Source organism: Zalophus californianus, chromosome 6, assembly GCF_009762305.2.
Source record: "Zalophus californianus isolate mZalCal1 chromosome 6, mZalCal1.pri.v2, whole genome shotgun sequence".
NCBI lineage: Eukaryota > Metazoa > Chordata > Mammalia > Carnivora > Otariidae > Zalophus > Zalophus californianus.
In genome coordinates, this window is record NC_045600.1 from 99,727,856 (window position 1) to 99,750,208 (window position 22,353).

General features: G+C 45.5%; 1 protein-coding gene across 3 annotated transcripts in view; it reads right to left on the reverse strand.

The window, feature by feature from the left end:
* MYO1E (myosin IE) overlaps window positions 1-22,353 on the reverse strand; it is a 189,004-nt gene that overhangs the window by 18,777 nt on the left and 147,874 nt on the right. For all 3 annotated transcript variants that reach the window (XM_027571990.2, XM_027571991.2, XM_027571992.2), the window contains 6 exons: window positions 19,429-19,527; window positions 12,261-12,405; window positions 8,648-8,762; window positions 8,264-8,433; window positions 8,034-8,179; window positions 815-961 (listed from right to left, as the gene is read on the reverse strand). In XM_027571990.2, the coding sequence (XP_027427791.1) occupies window positions 815-961; window positions 8,034-8,179; window positions 8,264-8,433; window positions 8,648-8,762; window positions 12,261-12,405; window positions 19,429-19,527 (822 nt within the window). The remainder of the gene's footprint in view (window positions 1-814; window positions 962-8,033; window positions 8,180-8,263; window positions 8,434-8,647; window positions 8,763-12,260; window positions 12,406-19,428; window positions 19,528-22,353) is intronic.

The following is a 22,353-nucleotide window of genomic DNA, read 5'->3' on the forward strand; positions in this document are numbered from 1 at the left end:
GGGCAGGAACGCCACAGTAAGAGAATGGTGCTCGCAGACCCCAGCGGGGACTTCTACTGCTGGGCAAGCGTGCGGGAGAACGAGGCCAGCCCGGATGATCAGAGCCCAGCTGGGGCCCTCGGACGGGGACAACATCCAGGGGTTTGGCACAGCGGGGAGGTGAGCCACTGCCCCCAGAGGCAGGAGTATGTGGGGCCTGGCGCCTGTGAGAATCCGGTTGGTGAGTGAGGTACCAGTGTCACTCCAGGTGAAGTCCGGTGCACCTGCCCAGGGCACGGCAGGAAGGGGACACTCTCCAGGCCACACCTACTGGGATATGTCACTGTGCCTCTCTGATTTCCCTCAGTCGTGGTCGGGGAGAACTGGGAGATGCCAGACATGAGATAGCCCATGTCTCCCCAGCCCAGAAAGTGGTTATTATTTAATTAAATTCCCTTCCACACTAGCAACCAAAATCCAAATAGAAGGGAAGTTTACTCACAACCCCAAAACTACCCAGCCAGTTTGTGTCATACTGCCTATATGCCTGTATGACACAATTCCATGTTCTGCTCTTTTAACTTCTATTTTCTTATGCTATAGGACGGACAAATCCTCCTTTTAAGTAGCTGTCCGTATTACTTCACAGAAACACAAAAGTGGCCTTTCAAGGTCTGTAACACCCATTGGGACTGTCTTTGGCAGGCCCCAGAGCTGTCTGGGTTAAGTGGAAGCGAGTCCTGCTCTACCCCACAGGCCTCCCCTCCTCTCAGCCTGGACCCCAGTGGGGAGATCAAGATTTACTCAGAATTTTGGGCCCCAGGTCCCCACTTACGTATTGCTAAATTTCAGAGGTAGTTGCTTCTGGGTTTTTTCCTCATAACGCTTTGCTAAGAGGCTCAAGAATTCAGTTTTGAAGACGGACTCAAGCAAACTGTCATACTCTTGCTCGTGAAGAATGAAAATGTCATCCTGCATAGTACTGAGAAGAGATTGGAAAGACTTAATGAAAGTTGCACTTCTGTTTATTCCATTTTTTTAAATCTCCTGTAAGATAGCACTAGGTTTCTACAGTCTTTCTATAAGTGATAATCTTTAAAACAAAACACAACAACAATGAATTACATGAAACCTGCTTCTGAAGGAAGTTCATAACTCACCAAAAGCATAATCAAAATAAATCTCCCACGTGACTTTTAAAATCAGGAATTTCAGGACAACTTAGTCTGTATTAAAAACAACAACAACAAAACCCAACCCACTTTCAAATTCAACTTCTATGTTCTTAAGATGGTAAAAATCCAAACTTTTATGAATAGAATGTGGCTGAAAATGAACAATCCCACAGAAGTGCCCAGTTAGTAGAATCTACATATGGTTGTAGCTATTATAATGAGTCCTAACTCAAAAGAATTGTAGCTCAGTTATCAACAGGGAAGCCAACGTCCTGGGCTTTGTACACACTTATTAGGAGTCTTTGGGTATTCGGGGCTCTGCTTAAACTGCGTGCCATGTGCCGCTAAATGCACACACATACCAAACTACAAAGATAGATAAGACAGGGTGTCCAATGGCAAGCAAGCCGCTGTGGGAACTGCATGTGTGGATAGGGTGGCACTGGGGGGCAAACTCGGGCCTGGAGGGAGGGCATGTGAGGAGCTGCAGGAAGAACGGAAGAGGCTAAGGCAAACCCAGTCCTGGGGAAAATGCTTAGTGGTAGAAGCGACTGGTTAGACCCCCGTGTCCAGGCCCAGCTAGACTTCATAGAAATGACAACACACATATAATTGAGACTTCTTATTCCCTGGCCATTAGATGTATAGCTCAGTTGAAGGAGGCCACCAACCCCAAAGGTTTCATAATATACTCGCTTACAACGACCTCCGAGTACCACCGTCAAATATCTAAGATAACCCTCTGAAGAACATTTCATTAGGGATGGTGTTTTTCCAGGTATGAAAAACAAAACAAAGTAAACCTGCATCAGTGAGTTGGCCACAGTAACATTTTAATCCCTCCAAGTGCAGGAAATGCCAACAACGTTTGTTTGTTTTTTTTTTAAGTAACCAGCGCTGAGCTGTATCACACAGGAGCTGTGCCTGTTCTCAGGGTCCCCAGTACCAGGGCACCAGTAGATTACTGTGCTGTCACAAAACCAGACAGGAAGGCAAGTATGGAGGATGAGGAGGTAGACAAGCTTTGAGATGAAGGATTCTTCTTCCACGTAGACTTTGATCCATTTAAACTACAACTCCTGTGGTCTCTCTGTCCAGTCTCATGAATATGACGAGGCTGGGGTGGACCGGGGAGGTCTTCTTTGGGCAGACAGAGGCTCAGTGGCTCATCAGGAACCTTCTCTGTGGGCTGAGGCAGGGAGCTCATGACCTGTACCTGATCGCGCCATGGCCTCTTTCCCTGAAAGCTCAGCCCCTCAGTCTTCCTACAGGAAAGGAACTTGGTAATCCACAGGAGAAGAAAGGTCTAAGGGAGGACCACCACGCAGCCAGGATTTAAAGGCACAGAATGGCAGCACGCACAAACCACAGGGGAGGGAAGAGTAAACTGGCAGCAGCAAGTTAGCCTCACCCAGGAGAGGGAGCTTGGCCCTTCACTGCCTGCTTACTGAAGATGGGTATGCCCAAGAGTTCTTCTTGGATGTGAAGGCAGAATACTTCACAGGCATGTTTGGACACATAATGGCCATGTGGGGGGAGCACTCAGTTATTACTATCACCTCAAGAGTTTGTTTTCAAACTTCCCTCCATCACAACTAGTTTCCTGCCCACTCTTGTTATAGTTGGGATATAGGTTTTTCTGGCATGATGAAGACCATGGCAACTGGTGGTTTAAACAACACAATGTTTTTGTCTCTTGTTACTCAACAGCAGGTGCAAAAGCAATTCAGGGCCAACGTGACCGCGCTACAGTGCCTGGGAGCCAGGCATCTACGCCTTCTTTTCACAAGTGGGACCAGGAAGTTGTACAAGTCACTTCTGCTCACACCCCATTGGCCAGCACTATGTCACATGGTTACCCCTAGCTTGCAAGGAAGCCTGGGAAATGCAGTCTTTGGGTCGGCCATCAGCTTTTCATATGGAAAGGAGAGAATAGGTCCTGCAGGACAGCTCACAAGGTCTACTACACCTTGTTCATAAACTTTTCCAAACTAGGAACTGGAATCTGAAAGTCTGAGAATGCACCTCAGAGGGTGTAGCCACAAAGCTATTATCATCTTTCTGTTTCTAGACGGATGAAAACTCTGGAATTGTCTCGATCACTTCGCTTATAGCACTTCAGAACTCCAAACAAAGGTACTTAGGTAGAAGTCATTTGGAATGAATGAAATAAAATCCAAGCATTCCCGCATCCTGGCCCAGGGGCAAGAAGACTGTTGCATGAAGAAGGGAGTGTATGCAATAGGGAGAGAGTAAAACAAGAAGCCCCACTTTCTGGTGTGTGGAGTGAGGAACGGGGCATGTCTGGATGTGTCTGCCCGGCTGTACTTGAGGCAGGACAGTGCTTATTCAACAGGGCTAAGTGAACCCAATGCAAATAACCTTGAGTAGTTTAATGTACTTAGATTTATTAGGAGTGACCATAAAGAAAAAAAGCAAGCAGGCCAAAACTTCAGGGTCAATTAGCAGGAGTCTGGAAATGAGAAAGTGTTTGGACACTTTGACTTCAACCATCAAATTCAAAAACCCCTCCCTCTGGTGACCCAGGCTTGGGAGTCAGTGCAACCATCCTCGGCCAGGCCAGAGTTTCAGTTCATTTGCCTCTCTTCAGCCCATGCTCCTGGGTCTAAAAACAAAGCTTTTACATTTATTTATTCTAAAAACTCAGACTTATCTTTGGACCTCACCCCTGTCTTATTCATAGGCTCAGGCTACAATTCTTTACAGATGTTTGACGCAGAACCCCATGTTGAAAGATCCTTTACTAGTCCCTGGTCTGGCTCTCTACTCAATTTTTATCCCTCATCTTTGTGGCTTATTGTGGTACTGCTGACAACACTAGAACATCTTATTTCACTCCCTTAACCAATGTCTTTTTCACAAAAACGTTAGTTCCAAAACATTGAGTAAAGACTTAAAGGAGTTTTTTGTGTTTTTTTTTTTCCTCCCTAAGCTGAGAAGGCAATTTCCTAGGCCAGTCCTGCCTTTATTTAAACCTTTATACAGTTTTTTCCTAATTATGAAATATGTTTCTTTTTAGCAAACTGTAAAGTACAGAGGTGCTTAAAGAAGAAAATAAACCTTACCCAGAATTCTACCATTCAGGGAAACCAATGGCATCAACTTGGGTCCTACTTAATTTCTCCGAGACAGCAGATACATGCTGTGTCGGGCCTAAACAGAAGCCTCCTAGAGAAGGAGGTGAGAAGGCTCACCCCGCCTTTTTTATCCCAGGAGTATCCTGTATGGCACCTAGCTACTCAGATGCCCTGCTCCCCCTTCCAGAATGACAGGGAGCTCCTTGAGGCAGTGACTGTGTTCTCATTCACCTTTGAATCCCAGAGCTGAACAGAAGGTTGGTGGTCAGTCCAAAAATGCTGACAGCTTGCAGGTTCCCAAAGCTCAAAGGTCACATCAGGGAAAGATGTCAGTCATGTTCAGGTCAGCTGAACAGGAGTGAAGCAGGCTGTTCTTATTACCACGTTTAGGCAATCAGGCAGGGAAACATCCTGGGCAAGAACGCTGTGACCAGGGGAGCATCTGCCTGAGGTCCTCTTACAGGTGGCTTTTCCCATCGCATGTAAGTACTAGAAAATCTACTGACCCAGACAGGCAGCCATGTACTTTTGGGTCTTTGGTGGTCAGCTACTGGAATGACAAGGACCCAGGGAGCCCGAGGCGGGGCTCGATCCCAGGACCCTGGGATCCCAAGAGCAAATGTCTAGACCATGAATACTCAAGAGAAGGCAGATGTTTAACCACTGAGCTACCCAGGCGGCCCCATCCCCTGATATTCTTGCCAACTCTCCCATGAAGGCAGAAATGTTTGAAGTTTCACTTAGACAGGATTTTTCCTTCTCACATTATCCTAGAGTCCCTTTGAGAAACTGTAGTCTTCACCTCTCCCTGAGCTATTGGGCCTGTCCTGTATCTTCTTCCTTAACTAAAACTTTTTAAAAAAACTTCAATGATAACTTGATTAGATATATTTCAGTCTATTTATAAAAGGTAAAAACTTCTAAAAATATGATGTCTACCAGAGGATTAGGAAAGACTTTTATTATGGAAAATTTCAAATATTTTAAAAACGTAGAAGAGCAGAATGAACCTCCATACCTTGGGAGGTTTCAGCAATTATCAATCCACAATCATATTTGTCTATGCTTACACTACCCCTACTGCCACACACAAACTACGTTATGTAAGAGCAAAGTATAAACATTATCTTATCCTTGAATGTTTCATTGTTTATCAAGGAAAGGCAAAGCCTCTTTTCTTTTCTTTTTTTAAGGTATTATTTTTAAGTAATCTCTACACCCAACGTGGGGCTCGAACTCACAACCCTGAGATCAAGAGTCACATTCTCTACCAACTGAGCCAGCCAGGTGCCCCAAACAAAGCCCCTTTAGACAAAAATAACCACCACACCATGATCACACCTCAAGAAATCAACACTAAATCCTTCGTATTAAATAGTCATGCTCTCATTTCCCAAACTGTCATGTGGTTGTTTTTGCACGGTTGGTTAGTTTGATTGGGAGCTGTGAGCCCATTCTGCTTTTACAGGGGTCATAAGAGTTAGAGGTGGTCCAGAAGACCGAGCTTATGGGCACTTTGATGGTCTTCACTAGAAGAAGCCATTAGGTGATCATTCCAGCCAGTAGTCAAGCACTAAGCCTGTCTTCAGCTAACATACACATGATACAACTTTTTCCCTGAATTAAAACTGTTAAAATCCTTCTCTATACCAGTATTGAAATATTTTGAGAACACACACACACACACACACACACACACAAATTTGGTGGTCTGGTAGCACAATCAATTTCTCCTCTGGGTTTGATTCTGCACAAACCATCACCCATCTGGTTGCATTCCTCACTTGGTTTAGATTACTGGCCTAACCCAGTGGATGAAGGAAATAAGGGAACAGAATTAAACTTGGTGAGTGTAAGGCTCAGTAACTGTAACATGCACAGATCACAAGTTACAATGACTCAGACTCTTTTCTTTCCGGAGAGCCAGAACAACTTTTAGGCTAAGTACCTCATTTTACTACATCCTCTAATAAGGAAAGGCCATAAGGGAGCAAATGTCTAGACCATGAATACTCAAGAGAAGGCAGAGGAAGGTGGTTTTACCACAAGACACTGTATCCCCAGAGGCTGTGAGAGAAGACAAAAGGAAAAAATCTGAGTGGGGATATCCCACACACCTTGATAAATCTCAAGGACTAGACGAAAAAGATAGTGTCAAAGTGGCTGATACAAATGTAGACATATGATTACTTATGATCAAGCGCTGCTTGAGTGGTCTGCAGGCTAAAGACGGGCCTGGGCAATAATAACAGGAAGAATCATCACAGATGAGCACAGACGCCCTGGAGCTATGATGCCCTGGCGTTCAGCCACAGCTCCTGTCAAGAGTACACAGCATGTTTCGGCTAACCCCGTTTGCCCAGGTGCAGCTGGTCCCCATGCAAGAAAACAAGAAGCTTCCAGTCGGGTTCCTTGGAACAACAAGGGCAGCCTCAGAGCCCAGCTAGCCAGGAAGTGTGGCCAGCAGGCTGCCCAGCTCGGGCTGTGACCTAGCCGGTGAGCTGAATGCTCAGGAAGACCTGAAAACGGGACAGTGCTGAGAGCTCTTCTTGCCAACCCACGGCACTGAGGGCCACCTGATGTGGGGCTGCTAGAGAGGCGGCTGATGGACTCATCCGCTTAGAAGTTTTACCAGCTGAAATGTTTTAAACACTTAACCTCACAGCACCACCTGGCCCTTTATCAGGAAAACCGGGAACAGAGAGAATCAGAAACCACAGTGACACAGGCAAGAATGGACACAACTTGAAATCTGTTTTGGATTACACACCGGAGCCAGGATTTCCAGCCTGGTAGGTTGGAGGCCTGAGCACACAAAACCCTGGCTTTTTCCCCGAGAGCAGCAGTTTTGTCTTCTGTGTGGAATAACAGTTGAGAGGTGTCCCAATTCCAGAAGACATGTTCATAAGCAGCCAGAACAGCACCACTTTTAATGCAATGGTGGCCCGCCGCTTTCCCTGACAGAAGCAACAATCTCCTCAGAAGGGTCCAGGGACGCAACTCAAGGGGGAAGCTACTGAGCTCAAAGGGGCCTTTCTTCCCCTTTTCTTAGCCTTCTGTGTACTGGAAGGATTTCCTCTCATCAGAGGGAATTTAGTCTGGGAGATCTGAGCATGGGATGATTTAAGGAAGTCTCCTCACACATACAAGCCCCTCTGTCAAAAGAAAGCCCGACTGCTGACGGGAAGAGCCAGGAACCCTGCCTGTGAACCTGGGGCTGAAGGGAGCATTTAGCAATGACTCCAGGGCTACAGATTATGGAGACCATTTGTACTCCCTCCATGCCCGAACAGGCAAAAAGGAACTTCAGGAGTCCAAAGACACTTCCCTCCCAGGACAATCCACGGTCACAACAAACTAAAAGGCAATACTGAGGAGTGGATGCGAACCTCTGCTTGGGCCTTTGGCGGGAAGTGGGTTAAGTCTTCGACATGGGTGAGGTGGGCTTGGGGACAGACTCTGGTCCCTGGGCCCCACTTCAGTCAGAGCTTTTATACTCAGTTTCGAATAACAGGTTTTTCTCTCACGTTTTATGAGAACAAAGGATCTGAGTACCCCCCTGACTAGTGGAGCTGACCAGAAGGCCACTTCTTGGAATCTCATTCTTGAGACCTATGAAGGTCAGGTCTCCTCAGGGAGGAAGACGACACTCAGTTCTCTTCACCATGATTTTCACAACTGGGGAACCTGGCCAGGCCTTTTTCCAGGCTGTGTTTGGAACGGCAGATGGCGGTGATGAGGAGGGATGGGCAGCCCTGTGCCTCCAACGCTTGCCACTCACCTGAGGGACACGGACAAGATTCTCTCCATCTCAATTCTCCGCTTCAGCACCTCCTTCACCAGGCCTTTGTCTGGGCCCTGTTTGACCTTCTCTCGTCCAATTAAGTACAAGCACTTAGGAGTAAGAAGCAAGTCTCGCTTTACACCCTGTAGGGAAATGTGCTTTAAGAAGGTGGACAAGACGTCTCAAAGTGGCAACTTTCCCCACAATGGGCAGCGGTCAGTGTGTACCTTGAACCTCCTGTCGTACTTGGTCACTGTGTCTGCAAAATCGATCTTCTCCCTCTTCCCCACAAACTGCTGGAGTTCCGGGTGCTCGTCCATCCCGATGTAATCCCCGATGAAGTTCCTGTTAATACTGTTTCTCCTTCTCTCCTTCTTGTTCAACAGAAGGTCTGAGGCTGTAATAACCGAAAGGACAGAGAAGATGGGAGGGTCAGTTCCCCGGAAAGAGGAGGAAAATCGTGTGGAAAAACACAAGAGAAACTCTACGTGAATGTAAGATTTTTAACGCATGACCTTATACGCAGAATAAAGTGAACACCTGTAACTTCACCTAAACTCAAAATTATTCTCGAGATTTGTGAAATGCACGAAACAAAACGACTGAAATACCTTCTTCTCTCATTTGGACGTATTTCTTCCGGGCCACAAATTTCCTCCATGATTTCTGTATCACTCGAGCATACCCATCATACTTTCTCTCTCTCATTTCTTCTAGAAGGAAGAGCTGTGAACGTAGAGAAGGCAAATGTGAGCCAACTCACAAGACCTGAAGGTCACTTTCTTTGGTTATCGGGGACACTCAATTTAGTCAAGGACATAACCTGGGAAGTGGCTTCTCAGACTCGTGAACGAATGTGAAAACATGATTAGTAGGGCATATGGTTTATAATCACTGGACCGTCTTTATCTCTGTTTTCTTCGTTTAACAAAAAACATAACGGCAAATAGCCGTATCTGGCGTCAGTCAGACCTTGATAATGCCTGCCCTGCCTTGCTCCCAATTTGTGCACATCTAATGAGTGATTCACCATTTATCCACTGGCTCCCCGCCTTGATCCCAGGAGGGTATTAGCTGGCTAGACGAGAGGAGGAGCCTGTCATTTACTGCTGCGTGCAGCCTCTTCACAGTTTCCAGCTTCTGTGGGAGCAGAGCTTGTGCTGCTGTGGAAAGAGAGCTGCCCTACTTTCAGTTCCATGAAAGGACACACGTCCTGCTGCACAGTCTCCAAGGACTCCCTGGGCCAGAGCGTAATAACCAGAGCAACTGGAGCTGGACTTCAGATGTGCAATGAACGGACATGGGCTCAATGAGAGGGACCGAGACTGTTTGGTTTGAGGGCCTACATCAAACACTGGCAGGTCCTGAGACTCAGGCCATTTTGACAATCCCGACTGCTCCCACGCTCCTCAGCGGAGCTCTGGAATAATGAAGATGAGAGCAAACAGCTGTAATGTGCCGGGTGCCCACTGGGGCTCAGGAAGCATTCTAGATTTATATTCTAGAACACCTTATTTCATCCAGCTCATCAGCCACGACACCGGCCACATATTTCTGTTATCTCCGGGATTAAGGTTGGGTGGGTCAGGAAAGTGAACCTTCCAGGTCTTCCAGGCCCTGCCAGGCTCTTCCTCACTTTGACATGCAAGTCTTTCTCTGTAAATCTGCCTTTGATCAACTCATGAAATGGTGGGAAACTTTCTCATTCACCTAGGAAGTGGTTTTCGTGACTCTCTAGGAAACAAAATAAGATGTACCAATGAAAACAAGTAAAGATGATGACAAGTCAGTGCAGAAATGTTCCAGAAGTAAACAAGTGAATTTGCTTTGAAGGCAGCCAGGCTTGATTTGTTGCCTCTGTTCATCTGGGTCTATACTCAGTCCCTTCCTGTCCCTCAGCTTCTGCTTCCCACAGGCCCCAGCTGTGCAAAAACAACATCTCAAACTCAAAAGGGAAGGGGCTGCTTCATTCTGCAGCCCTCAGCACCATTAACAACAGGCACGAGGAGATTTCCAAAAACAAAAGGAAGACATGGTTGCACATTTGGACAGAATGGTTAAAATCTGAGCCCTGTGGTTGCTTGTTTGAAGAATATTCGTTGGTTTTTCTTATCTTGTGTGTTGGGTTTCTGAGTAAGCCTTGTTTTCTTCTTTCCCAGAACTATTTTGGGAGTGTCACAGAAAATACACTTGTGACTCAGAAAGCAGGAGGCAACCAATTCCCAACTTCCTATAGATTATCAAAGATTAGCTGGGTCTTAGGTTTTTTCCACAAGTCATGCGGGTTAGAGGGAGGTTCAAGAAAAAAGGAAAAGAAAGAGAGGAAAATAAACCCCAAATCATGGACACATGTAACAAATAAGCAAAACCAAACCTTTTGGTGTCTGATGTCTAATGTGGGTTCTTAACGCAAATGGGTTATTTTGTATAGTCAGAACATTTACTATAAAAGTCAAGACAAAATCATAACGTTGATTTTTAAAAACCAGTTTCTGTAAAGTGTTGGCAATGTCAGCGCTCGATGTGGATGGATGAGTGATGGGGAAAGGGAGAGATTAGTGGTGAAGGTATGTGCACGCGCGCGTTTGCGTATACGTGTGCGTAAAAACATGGGGAAAAGGGGAATCAGGTGATGGTAATAAAGCATTTGGGAGAAAGACAAGGAAAAGCAAACCCAAAATAAACCCTGACTTTGGAAGTAAAACCCCACAGCTCAACTAAATCAGAAAAAAAAAAAAGTATGAAAAATATTGAGGCTGTTCTAATTATATGTGAAAATTTAGCAAGACAAAAAAGTAAAAGCGGGTATAAGACAACAGAGGAGTTCTGCATTGTACTGATAAATCACTCCATCCCATTTTAGAAAGAACAGGAACTGCTCTGTGGGTTGCTTAATGGTATATGACACAACATTTTCATTTTATATTTGGAAATGAAATTGCTGTGAAGCTACAAATAACTCGAAGTGGAAAATGCTACCACAAACTTTTCATAAATGGGTTCAATTGATGTGTGCCACTTATTTATTTAATAATTTTTATGGTTCTTAAAGCCATTCAGTCACAACCATTATCATTTCTGGGTCTCAGGCTGATCCTCTGAGGCAGAACATGGGCTGTGGGGCCCATTCTAGAAGAGAGAACTCATGGAAAGACCGGGGTTTGCCTCAAGTTCAAGTGTTCCCACCATCACCAACACTGCCAGTTCTCATGCTATTTCCCCTTGATCTGATGACTAATTTTGCCAAGCTCACCATAGACTCCTGAAATGGAGTCTTACGATTGTTCAAGAAACCTCAGGAAATGATGATGCCTAACCTTGGTTAGTTCCAGAAGTTTCTCCATCTTAAAAAGTAATGTCTTCATCCCCTAGTCCCAGAGCTAATTGGGCAGAAGAACTGACGGTTCTGCTCAAAGGAATCCAGCTTAGGAACTGAGAACTTCCTACAGAAGTTCATTAGGCTCACAGTGACCACCTCCCCATCAGGGAAGATAAAGAAGTTCCTCCAGTGAATCTGTGGAGGTCTAATATGTTTGTGAATTGTAAAAATGCATGTTTATCTTACAGGTAAATATTTGTGTTCCATGAACTCAGATTTCTCCTCCTCCCTAATTTTCTCCTCAAAGTTCTTTCCAGGCTCCCTCATGGTCTTCAAGATATAGTCCCGAGACTTCTCACCCTGAGCTCTGTTCTACCTTTGAGGAGGAAGCCTGTGTCCGTGTGTCAGTGACCTGACTGGTGTTGCCCAGGTGAGGATGTAAGTTGACCATGTGTGGTCAAAGAAGTCCTGTGTGGGACAAAGAAGTCCCTGTGTGGGACAAAGAAGTCCCTTTCAGCTTAGGCACTACTGGACACTATAAATAACTGGTGGGCACCTGCTATGAGCCACGTTCTATACAAGGCTCTGAGTACACAATGGCCTATCACAGGGACAAGAGTCCCTGACCTCGATGGGATTACCGTCTAGAATGAGAGACAATGGGAAAGAAGAGAAACTACTCTATGATGACTTCTTCTTATACCTGCTGCATGCTCTGAAGGCTACAGGAGCAGGGATGTGGGGAATGACCCACACAGGGATCGGCAGCAAGGGAGAGGACACCGAAGGCACAAATGGATGGAAGGGGGGAGAAGGCAGCCAGCCATGTGTGGGGAAGGGCAGGAGAGGTGTATGGGAAGAGGGGTGGCCCTGAGGCAATGACCGGGGGGCAGCCGCACACTCACAGACTCGGGGGCTTTGATGAACACTTTGCTCCTTCCGAGCTGGAACTGGTCATTGTCCATGTTGACGGACTGCAGCAAATGGAGGACCCCTTGTTTCTCGTCCCCTCTCCACGAGGGCCAGGTGGCTTTGGTCAGAATGGCGTACCTGTGAGGACAGTTGGGGAGAGAAGGGTCAGACTCAGACTGGACTATCCACCAAAGGCACCCAGTGCTGCAGGGTCCTGGAGATCCACTCACCTCGGTTCTAGGGCCGAGGGATGGGTCTCAACAGCTGCAAAACTCCAGCGGGTCTGGTATTCCCATTTTGGAGCATCCCTCCTACCCACTCCCTAGCCGACCGTTTCCATGTTAACACCCCGGTGAAAATCTGCTTTTCCTTTCTACCATCGTCTAAAAATAGCACTCCTGAAGGTGGCCAGTGACAATCTTTGGGCAAAATCAAACCTTCTTTTCTCAGCAGTGATTTCCCCCAATTTCTTCTGCACACTTGACAGTTAATGCAAAGAGTTTTATCAAGCTCCCTATAAGCAGCAGTTATTACTAAGTATTCACTTTCACCTTCGGAATTCTGCGCATCTTGAGTCCCAAGGCCCTGGTCATGCGGTCCTTGGCTCTTCTCGCTACGTTCTCGCCTACTCACTGTGTTCCTGGGAGGATGGCCTCTTCTTCATGCACACTAAACTCTCCCTCCTCAGAGCCTGGCCCATGCTGTCCCCTCTACCAAGTGTGCCGTTCAGTAAACACCTTATGTGGCTGGCTCCAGTGCAGAGGGACTACCCTTCCGTGACAGTTCCAGAGGGGCCTTTCTGGACTACTCAAGCAAACATCTCCCCTCCCCTGCTAGTTTCTCTCATAGAAAGTAATATTTTTCCTGCAGAGCATATATTATAGTTTGTAATTATATTCATGTTTGCACTTAATTCATTTATGCCTCCTCCACGAGGACAAGAACTCCTCGCGTGGATGCCACACCTGTGTAGTTCATACTACACATCTAGCACCTTCCCCAATGTCCGGGCTCAGCAGTCATAACTAACAGCAAACGGCCAACATCTACGGGGTGCTCTCCCTGCTTCAAGTGCTGTTCTTGGTGCTTTGTCTTTTAAAGATTTTATTTATTTATTTGACAGACAGCAAGAGAGGGAACACAAGTAGGGGGAATGGGAGAGGGAGAAGCAGACTTCCCGCGGAGCAGGGAGCCCGATGTGGGGCTCGATCCCAGGACCCTGGGATCATGACCTGAGCTGAAGGCAGACGTTTAATGACTGAGCCACCCAGGCGCCCCTTGGTGCTTTAGATGTATGATCTCATTTTCTTCTTACAGCCACCTGATTTGGTTGGTCTTTCCACTTTGCAGAGTAGGAAACAGAGGCAAATAGAGACTCACCTATGGCTACTTAGCTAGTAACTGTCAGAGCTGAGATGTGAACCCCAATCTGTTTCTTTAATCACAAATCTACCTATAAGCCATGGAGTGGCTTATGTGTATGTATTTCTTTTAAAGACCATACAGTCTACTACACATCTGTGCTATAAACATTGTAATTATGCAAGAGGCTGACATACTAAGCACTACAGGATGTCAGATATCGAAGGTCCCAAAGACATGAAGTGGAAGGAAGGAAAGAAGTGGGGGGGGGAGGGCGGGGAGAAGAAATCACAGAGGAGTGTAGAAGGGAAGTTGGAGGGCATGGCCTGTGTGTAGGCACGTCCAGAACACAAGCAATGATTGGGCTCCAGGCCTCTAGGGAAGCCAGGCCCTTTGTTTCCAGAAGCTATACGAGGATTTGACTGACTTATGGCATTGAAGGGAGAAGGGAGAAAGGAATCTTGAAAAGAAGAGCCGCCAGGCCTTCAGGACCCAGAACGCACTAAGTGGAGAGAAACAGGTTCTTACTTCAGGATTGGCTGGTTGGGACTAAGGTGGCACCCTCTCTGATGCTCCCAAATACCCACGTCTTGCTTGATAATGTCTTAAATGCCTTGGAGAAGCAAACCCTCCTATCCCCTAATTAGAGACAAAAAACTTAAAAATGAAAATACCCAGTTGAAGCCACGCATTTGTACGAATATATTTCATGTGTGGCATAATGAGTTCCAACAAACAAAGCCACATATAAATGACGGATAGCAAAACTTTTCTAGATGCCACTGGAGACCCGCTGAACAAGTAGGAATGCACTGGCAGTCTAAATGGATGAAGGAGAAAAATTCATGCAGGCTATGGGAGAGAAAGAAAAAAACCCGGCCTCCAAGGTGACAAATTTCTAACAGTCCAATTCTGCTTGGCTCCACCTAATCAAAATTCTAAAGGCAAGTATCCATACCGTGCAACCATAAACAAACGGGCAGCTCTTTGCAACTCACATACCCCCACCCCTATTAAAATGATGCTGCATTTCGCATTTGATTTTTTTATAGTAAGGAAGTTGTTTTGCAGACTTTCTCTCCCTTTAGCTGACAGGGTAAGGCTTCTAATAGTTTGGGTCCGGGCGAGATGTGGGTTTTGCGTGGCGTTCCCAGGGCCCTCTGACCACAGACCATCGCTGTGTTCCCCTAGCTTTCATGAAGCCTGAGGTGCCCTCCTCACTTCCTTTTGTGTTCAGTGGAGAGACCAGTGCCCAATTCTCGTATAAGGCTCTCCCACTAAGGAAGACCCCCACCAGTTCACCTGTCCTCCAGGACATGTTGCTGGAAACAGGGGTCGGAAGGCAATGGCGTGCCGCCTACATGGTACCTGTGATAGCTTTGGAGAGGTGAGGACCGTAGCTTACATTCCCCTCATCAAGCATTTTCAGTTTAAGACCCAACTATGCCAATATTTCATTTCAAGGCCTGTGTGCTGGCTCTTCTCTTTGCCTCGGACTGGTGGGTCATGGGCTCCTCGTTATCTCAGAGGACCAATCAATGTTTCCTCCTCAGAGGAAATGCCCTGACCCCAGTGACCTCTCGCTGCTGGCACTGGAGTTGAGGATATTTCTGACATCCAAGGACATGAAAGTCTTGGCAGCTCGTAGGACACTCTTGACACCCCATGTTTTCCTGAGCCTTCTATTCTTTCCTCTTCCTTGCCCAGGATATGGATTGACTTTCCTCACAAATATCCCTTTCCCCCGCCCCCCACATTCTGAGAGGCTGGGTCAAGGTCAAGGGAAGTATGTTGGTGAGGTGTGTAAATGGTGCCATAAGAACAATTTTAGAAAGCTCTTATGTTCCTATCAGGTTTTTCTTCCTAAGAATCAGGACCCACACTTGTTTTTTTCTTCAGCCACAGTAAGGGGCATAGGCTGCCTAGCTTGAGAAGTTGTTTTCTGAGAATTTACAACTATTTTCCCAAGCAAGACTCAAAAGTGGCTGCCATTTCGAATAGCTTTTGACACTTTCTAAAGATATGAGAGTTGTATTGGGGGCGGCAAATAGGGTGTTCCTTCTGAAGGCAGGGCAGGCCTTACTTCAAGAGCACATGGCCCATCGGTGGGGATATTACGGCATCTTTTGATTTTTCACAGTCAAGAGGGATGGTTTTGATAAACATAAAGGATTTTTCAGAGAGGAAATGAACACACACAAAGGCCCATTTCCCATTGGCTAAGCCTATTTTCTAAGCTCTAGGTTGTGTGTGAACCATTGCTCTGTTAGACCTCTGGGCTTCCTTCCCAGGGAGGGATGTAGGAAGCAAGCACATGGGCAGTCATGCCGGGTATTAAAACATCCTTCTCTGTCAGGTTGTTATTTTCTCACTTTGCAGGCTTTCTGCAGGCGTCTAGAAAGCAACTCTATAAACAAAGCCTTTTTTCTCAGCCCTGAGGAGACTAAAGGTATGACACCGTTCAACTACTCACAGAGGATCACGGGACGAGACAGACAGTGGTGGACTCTGGCCCTATTCTGCATGACCAGGATCTCAGACTCACACACCTTAAGGAAAACAGCACTGTCTCTGGAGAAATATTCCCTGCCCATGGACACAGACGGCCTGCTAGCCATTTTTGAGTACTTTTTATTGAGAAATAAATTTTCTTCCAAACTTTCTTTTTATTACTCTCCTAGCATTCTCAAATCAAAAGATATATGACATCAAAAGAGCCTGCTCTGTATAAGACAGGGCTGTCCATTTGTCTCTTCTGAAAGGAAAAGCCCACAGCAGGAGAGCTAGAGGGGAGACATCCAAGGATGGAATCACTTCAGTCAAAGTCCCTCAACATAAAGGGGCTAACAGAGATTCACTACATGTTTACTCTGTGTCAGGCGCAGAAGAAAGTCCCATGCGTGGGGTCAGGATGGCACTCGACAGAGGCCCGGATATTATCACCAAACCAGGTCATTTCACAGCTCATTTACGGAGCTGCTACAAACATGTAACACAGCCTACTCAGGGTAGCTCAGACGTTCCTGAGGACTGCCTGCTCTCCCCAGTGCGGAGGCTCACGGCATTGTTTACGGAAGTCAAGTTTGATGGCTTGTCTGTTTTTTTTTTTTTTTTTTTTAAAGTAGGCTCCATGCCCAGAGTGGAGCCCAATGCAGGGTTTGAACTCATGACCCTCAGATCATGACCTGAGCTGAGATCAAGCGTTGGATGCTTAGCCGACTGAGCCACCCAGGCGCCCCAATGGCTTGTCTGTTTTTAAATAATATGGAAGGCACGAGGTCTTTCAGAATCAGTTTCTCCAAAAACCAAACAACAAACAAAACACCCACAAAAAAACCGCCAACTTTAAATTTTTAAAAATATGTGGTTAGTTTTCAATAGTAATGTCAACTGGAGAGACTTTGCAGATTAAAGAGTTCTTAAATACAGGAAAAACTACTGAAGGAGAATAAAATTATGAATGCTTTGGAATTATTGAGGGCAGGCCCTTCTGAGTTAGGGAAAGATGGAGGAAATACTTTTCATTCACTATTTTCTGTATTTAATTTTTTTCTCTTAATTAAAAAAAAGGGTATTTGTCAAAGACATGCAGTTTTGCAAAAACTTTAATGATTACTGAAGGTGTGGTTCTCAACTGGTTTTACCCCCACCCCCTAGCAGGGGACATTAATATCTGGATACACTTCTGGTTGAGTGTATCCTGGGAGGGATAGAGGGCAGCATCCCGTCACGCACAGGATGGCCCCCCCACAACAAAGACTCATCTAGCCCCAAATGTTGATAGCTGAAGTTGAGAAATCCCATTCTAGCTAGTGTTATCGATCTGTTTAAAGGAGAGTAGTCTTTCATAATTAACATCTCAGTTGTTCACTGGCAAATGTTTGCTGCTATAGTAATGCAAGAACTTGACAGATTTGTTTTCTCAACCGCCTAAGTACTTCTTGCCATACAGTTCTGCTTCCACTGTAGGTGGAGTGGGCCCTTTAATCAATTCAGAGAGCCACGAGCGTGGATTTTATGCCTAGTCTAGTCTGCCTCTCAAATTAACAGAAATCTTGACTGTGTGGAGACAGAGTCAACGAGACTTTATTGAATGGAACGATCTACCCTTTTGTTAGGCCTCTCTCGACCTTCCACATCAGTGACAACCCACACTGGTGACGGGTAGGCCAGTCATTCCAATCTCAGGACACAAGGAACAAGGACAGTCCTCAAGGAAACACTACTTTATTAGAATTACTCTATTTCAAAAACCGCAAAAACCGTAACGAAGCTCTTCTTCGGCCTACTACCTCTTCGTTACATAAAATTTGAATTAAAAAAAAAAATTCTTACATCTTGTTTCTCTATCTATACCCTGAAGACATAATTATTTTTTTGACATAATTATTTTCTGATTAAAATGCTAAATATGGCTTTCTTCCCTCTTAAATAAGAGTAAACAGATGTAGAAAATACAGCGGGATCCCATTAACTTAGAATCGTTAAGAGAAGTTAAAACCATGTAATATTTTAAGGACATTAAATTCTATCCTTTTCAAAAACAAGTAGCATGAAATAAGAGCAATTTAAGTACAGGTCCTGCCAAATACACTTTAATGGAAACGTGAAAATCAGTTTAAGTTTATACATGGGCTCTACAAAAATTTTGAGGTTAAATATTTTAAGCTTATTTTCTTAAGTAGGTTAAATATTTTCCTGAAATCATCTTCATACTACTATTTGGTCAGTCAAGTTAAACCTTCCCGTGTCACAATTATCATGAATTCCCGAACTTAAGTGTTACACTAAGCAGACCAAATACTTGTGGCTACTGATTTATTCTACAATAAACAATGGTAAAAAGAATTCTGTTACAACTTAATAAAAAAGGACAAAGAGCTCAATTTAAAAATGGGCAAAGGAGCTGAACAGACATTTCCCTAATGGCCAATAAGCACATGAAATATGCCTAACATCATTTCCCATCAGGGACATGAAATCAAAACCACAACGAGATACCACTTCATACCCAACAGGATGGGTATTATCAAAGTCAGATACTCGCAGATGTTGGCAAGGATGCAGATAAACTGAAACCTTCAAACACTGATGGTGGGGACATAAAATGGTACAGCCACGCTGGAAACCAATCTCTCAATTCATCAAAAAGGTGAAACAGAAGTTACCAGAGGACCCCGTAATTCTATGGTTAGGTGAGCACCCAAGAGAAATAAAAACATATGTCCACACAAAAATGTGTATGTGGCTGTTGACAGCAGCATTCTCTGTTATTCATCACAGCCAAAAAGTGGAAACAACTGATGGCCATCAGCTAGCTGATGAACAAGTAAAATGTAATACAATACTGCAATATCGGTGCAAGCGAATATTACTGGGCAGTGGGTAGGAATGAAGTGCAGCAGATACACACCACAGCGTGGGTGACCCGTAAAATCATTACGCTACCTGAAAGAAGCCAGTCCCAAAGGACACATACTGTGAGATTCTATTTCTACACAATGCCCAGAAAAACGGCAATATTTTTAAATTCTTTCTACAGAGACAGAAAGAAGTGTGTGCCTAGGGCAGGAGGTGAGGGGGAGAATTGGGGGCCAGTGACTAGGGAAGTGGGGTTTCTTTTTGGGTGATGAAAATGTCCTCAAACTAATCGTGATGATGGATGCACAAGGCTATGAATACATTAAAAAGCCAAAAATTGTATACTTTAAAGGAGTGACTGCTATGGTAAATGAATTATATCTCAACAAACCTGTTTAAAGCAAGAAAAAAAAAAATCCACAGTCATCAGTTTCTTACCTCTGTAGGAATTTTTGGAAGATGCGCCGATAAGCATAACCAGCTCTTCTCACTCGGATATTTTCTTTCAGACCCAGGTATTCTACTTGATGCTTCACCCTGTAAAGGAGAAAAGAGAGCCAGGATATTATTGGATAATTCTTTCGCCTGGCTCTCCTAGCCACTATCCCCTCAAACCCCCAATTACAAGCAGCAGGGACACATTAAAAAGACTACAATTTAGGAGCTCCATTTTATGCAAACAGACTAGATGGGATGCTGCCCAATTCATGAATCATTGAGTAAAAGCCAATCTGATCTTTAAATGTACTCAGCTGAATTACACACACACACACACACACACACACACACACACACACACACACACACGTAAAGACTATAGTGGTACCTGGGGGGCTCAGTTGGTTAAGCATCTGATTCTTGATTTTGGCTCAGGTCATGATCTCAGGGTGGTGAGATCGAGCCCCCACATTGGGCTCCTTGCTGGGTATGGAGCCTGCTTGGGATTCTCTCTCTCCCTCTCCCTGTGCCCTTCCCCCCCACCAAAAATACAAGCAAACTATAATTTATAGTGTTCAGAGTCTGAGCTGACCCTCAGGTTATATAATATTCATTTAAAAAATATTTTATTGTGAAATACAGCAATTACAGAAGACTTTACACATCTATTTCAAAAAATAGTAAAACAAAAAGCCATATGCCTGTCATTGAGATTATGAACAAAAGTATCCATTTTCCAAAAGACTAAAGGAAAGAACTTTTAACTTTGGATTCAAATGACACTAGGGCTGTTTTTGTTCTCAACCTAAATTTAATAGTGACTCTAGGCCTAAGGAGATTACACATCTAAGCTTTTCACATGCAACCTAAGAAAGGGCATATAAATTAATTAATTTCAAATATCTAAATTAAAAATGCTCTAATAACATATGTAAATCATAGTTTTAGTTGGTTTTCATGATAGTAAACAAGTGCCAGCGTGTTTTGGAAAATGGATGCAGGTCCTACTAGATTGGGTTCTCCCACGGGATTTTCGTTATCAGAGCAAATGTCCCCTGCCCCGCCCCTTGGGGATTCTGCCTCAGCAGACCTGGTGGGGGGGGAGGTGGGGGGGGGCACTGGTGAAAATGGCTCACCCCTTCCCGAGAAGCACAGTGTCCCTGAAGCCGAGTGGCAGACCCTGGCCACTAGCTGCTGACCGTCCACTCGGGGAGGTCAGCGGGGGCCTTTGTTGTCCGTCACGCAGGCTGGTTGAACACGGGCACCGGGACACATGACATTTGAGGGAAATGAGAAACGGTGCCGTGGCAGGGAGGCAGCCCGCCTTCTCCGCACTGAGTACATGTGACGGCTCCCGGAGAAGGGCCCCTCGTGACCTGCGTGACCTGCTGCACTGGAAAGCTAACTAGTAGCGGCCCCCTCCAACTTCACTCCGGGGCCCAACACTTGGCTCTCCGGCAAGGCTCTCGGCCGGCCACATTTCCGCCCGTGCTGCCACCCGCTACGTGCCACTCCACACCGCCCTCCGCCGGGGAACCTGGGAAGGACAAAATGGTTCCCGCTGAAGATCTTGCAGGCGGCACAGTGGCCCACAGCTAGGTTCCGGGGCTGCGTCCCCGGGATGGCCCCGGCTCTGCCACTGTGTAACCTCTCCATGCCCCACATTCCACGTCTGCAAAGTGACGATGGTGACGTTAGTTCTTTCTTCCTAGTTGGGTACCTTGCATGGAAAGCACTGAGCTGGCTCCTGGCATGCGTGACACGAAGCTGCTATTATGCTAATATATTCACAGGTACAGTTAAGTAAACCAGGACAGGAGACTAGAGAAAGAAATGGATTTTTCATAGGGAGGGGAGTCTCAGACGGTGACGTGTGCCTGGGTCTGGAAGGATGAGTTGAATTCAGCAGGTGCAGAGGAGGGATAGGCAGGGGGTACGGTGGAAGCGAAGGCACAAAGGTGGGGAAAGGCTGTGGCCCGGGGCGGTGGGAGGGGAGCAGGTGCAAAACTAAGCGGAAAGAGGGCTGGAGCCTGGACTGACCCACACAGTGAGGGATGTAATAAGAAAAGTCTTGAGTCCGACTGGTCTTACTTGACCAGTATCCAGAAATGTCAGCTCCTTCAAGATAATTACTTTTAAAACAACCTTTATAGAAAGAATAATCAATATCCACACTTGACTCGTGACCCATATCTGCTTAACTAAAGGAGTAGAAATCGATTCAGGAAAATAATTTATTTTCCTTTCTCCTATCCTCCAAATTCCAACTCACCACTGGCCTTTTCTCTGCTAAGGAAAATACATACGAGGGTGTCAATTAGAGGTATTTGGTCATTTTTAAAAAGATTTTATGTATTTATTTTAGAGAGAGAGCATACACGTGCAGGGGGAGGGGCAGAGGGAGAGAGAGAGAGAATCTTAAGCAGACTCCCCACTGACCAAGGAGCCCAATGCAGGGCTCGCTCCCAGGACCCAGAGATCATGACTTGAGCCGAAACCAAGAGTTGGATGCTTAGCCAATTGAGCCACCCAGGTGCCCCAGGTATTTGCTTGCTTTAAGTATTGTTTGTAAACACTGGCTTTATCCCAAGGTTTTGAGGCAGGGAATGCATCACCCACTGATTCAAGTCAAAATGTTCCATTTCCATAAATCCCATAGGAAAGAATATGCCTCTTGTTAAAACATTGTTTCATTCACTGTAACTTCCATCACCAGGAAACTGTCTTACAGAAATTTTCTTCCACAGGACGATGGGTTTAGCAAATTCTGTATTGTTTAGCATTTTATGTAATCAAAGGAGCTAAGCTGACTTTTGCATATCACTGGGGTCATTCATTGGAGCACTATCCCCTCCTCAGTAAACATCAACCAGGATGGTAATGCCCAGTGGTTCCCTCGGGGCAAGGCTTCTTCAAGACTTTCCT